Here is a 6,567-nt window from a genome sequence, read left to right on the forward strand (position 1 = left end):
TATTATAAAGTTCACTCAAGTGTGCATAAAATTACTAATACTATTAGTCTATTACTTAATAAAATATTTCATGAAAGAACTAATAAGTATATTAGGATACAAAATCATCAAACACTTCAGATTATTCGAAAATCACATAAATAAAAATATGTTAAGTTCCAAAATTTTGTAGGCTTTCCTCAGAACTCAAAACATGTCGTGATCAAAGATTTTGATATTGTACTTAATTTGGAGTGCTACGATTTAGTTCCTCGTTAGGGATACCAAAAACTACAATTTGATTCACCGAATCAGCTTCCCAGTTTCTTTAATTGTAGATCGTTTGTAAACATTGGACCCACGAATTATATTATAAGGTCGCATTCGACAAAATACTCAACATACTTAAAGTCTTAAACTGCTTTTCCTAACAATTAGGTCTTTGGATTTTACTTACATATTTTTATTTTATTTTTCGGCTTCCACTACGTATTAATTTTATGCTTAAAGTTTAGAGAAATATAAAAGATTCGTATCCTCAGGCCCAGCATAGACGAGACGCTTTGTCGTTTCACTTTGTTTTCCCACCCAAACCAGAACAACCAAATTTATTGGGACTTCCGAATTTTTTCAAAAAGCCAAAAACAACAATTCATTTTATAATTATCTGCACACACGAACAAGCATCGAACTATATACAACTCGCTCTTGTCGCATTCGCATCTAAAGATTGTGGACTCATATAAACAGATTAAAAGATTATCCGCATTCAAATTTGATAATTCGGACCCTTCCAAGTTCCAAATATTGTTAACACAAGATGTTAAGAAAGACCCTTCCAATTTATATATGATTTTTAAAGAAAGACTTCAACTCAACTCTCAAGTGGATTAGAACAGCTGAGGTGGCTCTCCCCATAATGATAAACCAAAGTGTGTATTTGTGAAATAAGGGTGATACTAATCATGTCCCTTGATTTATATATTTAATAATATTCTAATGGAAAGCAAACTATAGGGAAAAGGATCCGAACATAATTCATTACAATAGATCATATATAATGATGAAACTTTTTCAGATATGATTCTCTATGAATAGCAGAAACAAACTTGAGTAATCTTGGTTTTAACTCAAAAGATGTTACATGTTGCCAAGGTCTTCTAGAGACTATTGTGGGTATAAGAATTTTTTTAGGAAGGATCATATAAAAAGTGGCAATCACTGTTTAGTAGAATGTGTCCTAAGAGAGTCTAGTACAGTGTGTATTCGAAAACCTATCACCATAAAATCCGGGTGCCTCCCAAACTATTGAGGATTCCAATGGATATAAAGAGGGAGGGAGTGAATATGAAGCAAACTCTAAAAGCAAGAAGTGAAAAGAGGACAAAAGCGAGTTAAACAGTAGAAAGCTAAAAGGAAACAGACATGGCCACTATCCTCTCGAAGTTTCAAAAGTACACAGAAACATCAAACATACCTGAATAATCCACTAGGTCCACTCTCTCCTTCTCTCTGTGTCTCTCTCTCTTGTCATTGAGCATCCTTTTCATTTCATTGTCACTTGTTTGTCATCTTCATCTACTCCGTGAATATTACAACAAGTTGTCGTTTCATCATACAAAAAAAACCGGTCCCAGTTTCAGAAGATCTTTTTGAACTGCCAAGCTTTTCTTTGTCTTGTTCCCCCACAACTCCTTTTTTTCCCTTCATACAAAAGAGTCTTAAAAGTCTCCATGAGTTTAAAAACTAGTGAATACTACTATACATATTCAATGACGGATTTGAAGGGATGGTTTCGTAATTTCCTTACACATATATCCGCGGTTGCATACACCATAGACCATACAATACAAAGACGAGTTGGGGTCTAAAAGAATCTGTCCACAGAGAAACAAACGCATCCATCAATCAGAGCGCAAATATCAAGCATAGTAGTTCTAAACAAAAGTTCATGAACTCACCAGGACGAAAAAAACTCATTTGAAAGGCTTTTTGAATCAGGGCATGTCATTGGCATACATATGATATGTATACTCGTTATTGAAGCACTTTTAAGCACATAAAGGCACAAGACTGAGAGGACCAAAAATAAGAAGTTAATGCATGACAGAGAATAGAGATTGGTTTATTGAAGGAGAAAGCAGCCAAAAAAAAAAGTTTGATGTGAAGTGAAAGTTGCTCCTACAAAGGGATAAACACAGGTTTTAAATTTAATTGGTGGAGTTCCAATCAGCTTCAAGTGTTCTGTTGTGTGTGGTGTGTCAGCAAGCTAGACCTACCCATATATCTCTCTCTCTCTTTCTCTCTCATCTTCTTACTACTTTTTTTTATTTATTACCAAACCCAAAAGCATTTGTAGCGAGTCTATTCTTTCCTTATATAGCATCAAACCTCTGCTCCCACTTCTGAGAAAAATCTAGGCTTTTATGCTTTTTTCATATGCAATTCCAGATATATAGCTATTGATCTGAGACAGAAGGTGAGAGAGCGAAAGAGACAATTGAAGGGAACAAAACCATCATCACCTGAAAAATTATATTCCCTCTTTGCCCTTCATGGATTCTTCCAGTGGAAAGCCAAGGCCATCTGATTCTTCATGCATCGTTTCTGCATCCACCACTCTTCCATTTCCAACAAAGCTGAGCCTAGATAATTACAACATATATGCAGAATCAGCACAAGCAGAAGAGAATTATGATCAAAAAGCAGGAGAGAAAGGTATAAGGCTTGACCTTAAGCTAGCAGGATATGCTTCTAGCCAACCAGAGCTCAATCAAGAACTCAATCTCCTCGACTGCTTAGAGGCAAGTGTAGTCACTCCGAGTTTTAACGGGTCAAGTTCCACTGAACAGAAGCTCTTCTCATGCAACTACTGTCAAAGAACATTCTACAGCTCACAGGCGCTTGGTGGTCACCAAAATGCTCACAAAAGAGAGAGGACTTTGGCAAAGCGAGGGCAACGGATGGCATCTGCCGCAGCTTTCGGGCATCCATATGGTTTTGCTCCGTTCCCCTTCCATGGACAGTACAGCAACAGATCCTTAGCTATTCAGGCGCACTCAATGAGTCACAAACCAAGTTCCTATAACGTTTTTGGTGGTGAGTATGGTCAGATCAACTGGTCAAGGATACCACTCGTTCAGCAACCAGCCATAGGTAAACTACCTTCAACAGAGAATCATTATAATCATCATCAGATGATGATTGCTCCACCGTTGACTTCCACATGGGAAAACATGGGTAGGTTCGATGTAGGAAGGATTCCAGTAGAGTATCCAACTCCAGAATTATGGCGGAGAGGCGGGGAATTGTTGAAGCCTGCTGAAGAAGAGCAGCAGAAGAACCTTGATTTGTCCCTTAAGCTCTGAGATTCTTTTCTTTTCTTTTTTGGGTTTTGCTCTGAAACTGTTTTTCTCGAGCCAAGCCTCTGCTCGAGTTTCCTTTGTACTGGTTTTTTTTTTTTTTTTTGTCATTGATACCTTCACCAGTATTATCCAAGGGTTAGTACTCTTGTGAGTATATTTTTTTCTACCATAGTTCTGTGATGTACATCTTTCCACATTTCAACAAGTACGAGTTTTAAACTAGACATCAATGGATTATTGTAGACACCCAACCACCATAAAGGATTTGGTGAAGTTCCTAGAAACGAAGAGAAACTTTTTTAGGTTATAGAAGAAAGAGATTATATTGAGATCCATGAGAAGATTTGTTGTCAAGGAAACCGGAAAAAGATATCTTATAAAGTCACAGTTGGGATACCTAAAAGTAAGAAAAAAACATTCTTTTATTGAAAAGTGGTTAACAAGACACAGAAAGAGAGCAAAACAAATACTTATAAAAATAAGAACTTGTTAATTTGTGATGATGACAAGAAGCAAAGAGTCCAGAAGAACAAACATAATTAACACATCAGATGATCCTAATAATGCAGCTAAATAACAAATCACGAAATAATCAAAAGAATCCAATGAAATCTTTGTGAGACCCCAAAATATTTGTGAACACTAGACAAAAGAGTGACTAGTCTTTGGCCTATAGGATGAATCTTCATGCACTATCTACACAAAACATAAAGAGAAAGTACAAAAGAACCATGTGCGTATGATACACAAAAGGTGGAACAAGAGTCAAGACCATGAGACTAAAACACAAAGGACTTGATATAACTCTAATGGACTGAATCCAACTTCTCTAAATCAAATTGAAGTATGTACGTACACTTTCTTGCCTCAGTAAATATTTAAGGCACAGAACAGATCATCATGTTTGCTTTCAGATACAAAATTGGCCACAACAAACCACGACATTAAAAGGAATCAAAAACACCTTAATGAATAAAACAAAGAAGAAACACCAACAAATCAGACAATAACACATGTGGAATAAAAAAAATCTAATAGAACCAACCAAACCTCATTGATTTAACTCTTTGGGGGTCCATTTTCATCTTCTTGTATTACCACAAATCTGAACCCAAACAATACTCTTCAAATCTGAGTCACACACTTTCCTGAAACACACATAAGCAGAAATAAGCTGTGAGACACACAATATTTTGATGGATCATTTTTTTTTTTGTCAACCATTTTGATGGATCATTTATGAGGCTGCCTGCTACTAAAATCCCATCCACACTCAAGAGATTCATTGAATCAGTATAGTTGAAAACGAATCTGTTAAGATGCAATGTACAGCATGTCTTCTCAATACAACAATGCAATGTGCATATGATAAAGCGAGAGAGACGGATCAAATCCTCGAAAATCGAAATTTTTTAGCAGCAGTAATGGCCAAGAAACAGATTAATACTGTGTACCCTTCACTAGAAAGCATGAATGTTAATTGAAACTCCTACCTTAGGTAAACGTTACAGACGGAGATATACCGGAGTTTCGCCGGGGACGACTTGAAGAAGACTCGTAGCTTCCGAGGGCCGGTTCTGTGAATGAGCGACTGAGAGAAGGTAATAATAATCTCAGAAAGTTAAAAGGGCCCAATAGTTGGCCCATGTTAGTTAATTGTAATAATAAGTTTAGCCCATATAATTGTGAAAGGCTTTTTGTTTGTTTTTTTCCCGCTACCGGGTGTCTGTAGATTTACAGTTTTAGTATAGCACCTCTATAAATTAATATTCGGTAAATTAATAACTTCTATAAATTAATAAATTTTTCTGGTTTTAAATTGGGATTAGTATAATTTTGGACACTATTCAATAAAATAATAAATAAATAATTTTTTTAAAAATCTCATATAAAAATATGGTTTCATCAATATTATAAATTAATATTTAAATAAACTAGTATATATATCTAAGAAAATTTAGTCAAATATGAATCTATTATTGTTTGTTTGTTCTTGAATTTGCATTCTTGTTGGAGAGCATCTCTATTCTTTTTGATTGGATCAAAAATTTCTAGTATTATCATCTTAAATCGTATTCAAAAATTGTAGAGAATATAATTGATTACTGGTTCTAAATGTATCGTCATATTTTTTCAACTTCATTATCACCTTAAAAAATAATAATAGCAATTTTTTCTAAACTCTCAATTTCTGATAAAAATTTTTTTCATAGATTTCATGGCCCAACCTTATTAATTTATAAAGTTCTACTGTATTATCATAAAAAAAAAAAACTCAAAAACGAAGACGATAAGTTTATTTGACTGAGGTCAAAAAAAAGAAAATAAAGTTTATTTGACAGTCGCGCTCCTCTCAAATTTCATCTAGTAATAAAATCTGTAAATATTTTCTAAACAAATGAGAAATTTTATCCAATCCAATTGATCATTAATAAATTTCGTTAAGATCGACGTTGTAATAATTAAACCGAGTGAAGAAACGAATCACAAAACCAAAAACTTCATGAACAAATTTTAACAAATCAAACCAATAAGAATCGAGATAAAAAAAAAAAAAAACGAGAAATACGATCAACACCATGATGAATAAAGGAAAGCTGTTCAACGATCAACACCATGTAATTACTTAGTAATTGGAAATTAAAGAAAGTAAAAAGTAAAAAAAGAATCCAAACATTATCCTAAAACATCCATCATTCGTTATCTCTAGAAACAAAAAAAACAGAAGAAACTTAAGCACGCTCTCCACGAATTCTCCTAGCAAGTTGAATGTCCTTAGGCATGATTGTAACCCTTTTAGCGTGAATTGCGCAGAGATTGGTATCTTCGAACAAACCAACAAGGTATGCCTCAGCCGCCTCCTGGAGAGCTAACACAGCGTGACTCTGGAACCTCAGATCCGTCTGCAAAAAAAAATAAAAACCTAATTAGCAAAAGAACCCTAATTCCACAAGAAACCAACTAATTGAATGATTCCACCTAATTCAGCAGCTAATCTTAATGAGAAATCAAAGAGAAGTATGATGAATAATACCTTGAAGTCCTGAGCAATCTCACGAACAAGACGCTGGAAGGGAAGCTTGCGGATCAATAATTCAGTACTCTTCTGGTACTTACGAATCTCACGAAGAGCCACGGTTCCTGGACGGTAACGGTGAGGCTTCTTCACCCCTCCGGTGGTTGGCGCTGATTTCCTCGCCGCCTGTATTTACAAAAAAAAAAA

The 6,567-nt window shown here is 35.0% G+C and overlaps 2 protein-coding genes across 2 annotated transcripts in view; one reads left to right on the top strand and one right to left on the bottom strand.

The window, feature by feature from the left end:
* LOC104735109 (zinc finger protein 3-like) lies at positions 1,961-3,568 on the top strand. Its single transcript, XM_010454829.2, has one exon. It carries the CDS (start codon positions 2,535-2,537, stop codon positions 3,345-3,347), a length of 813 nt encoding a protein of 270 aa, XP_010453131.1. The 5' UTR covers positions 1,961-2,534; the 3' UTR covers positions 3,348-3,568.
* The window catches only part of LOC104737932 (histone H3.3), a 928-nt gene continuing 437 nt past the window's right edge, over positions 6,077-6,567 (bottom strand). Inside the window, exons 2-3 of the mRNA XM_010458177.2 lie at positions 6,379-6,546; positions 6,077-6,247 (exon numbers count right to left, since the gene is read on the bottom strand). Coding sequence (XP_010456479.2) covers positions 6,077-6,247; positions 6,379-6,546 — 339 coding nt within the window. The remainder of the gene's footprint in view (positions 6,248-6,378; positions 6,547-6,567) is intronic.

This window comes from Camelina sativa, chromosome 13, assembly GCF_000633955.1.
Source record: "Camelina sativa cultivar DH55 chromosome 13, Cs, whole genome shotgun sequence".
Lineage (NCBI taxonomy): Eukaryota > Viridiplantae > Streptophyta > Magnoliopsida > Brassicales > Brassicaceae > Camelina > Camelina sativa.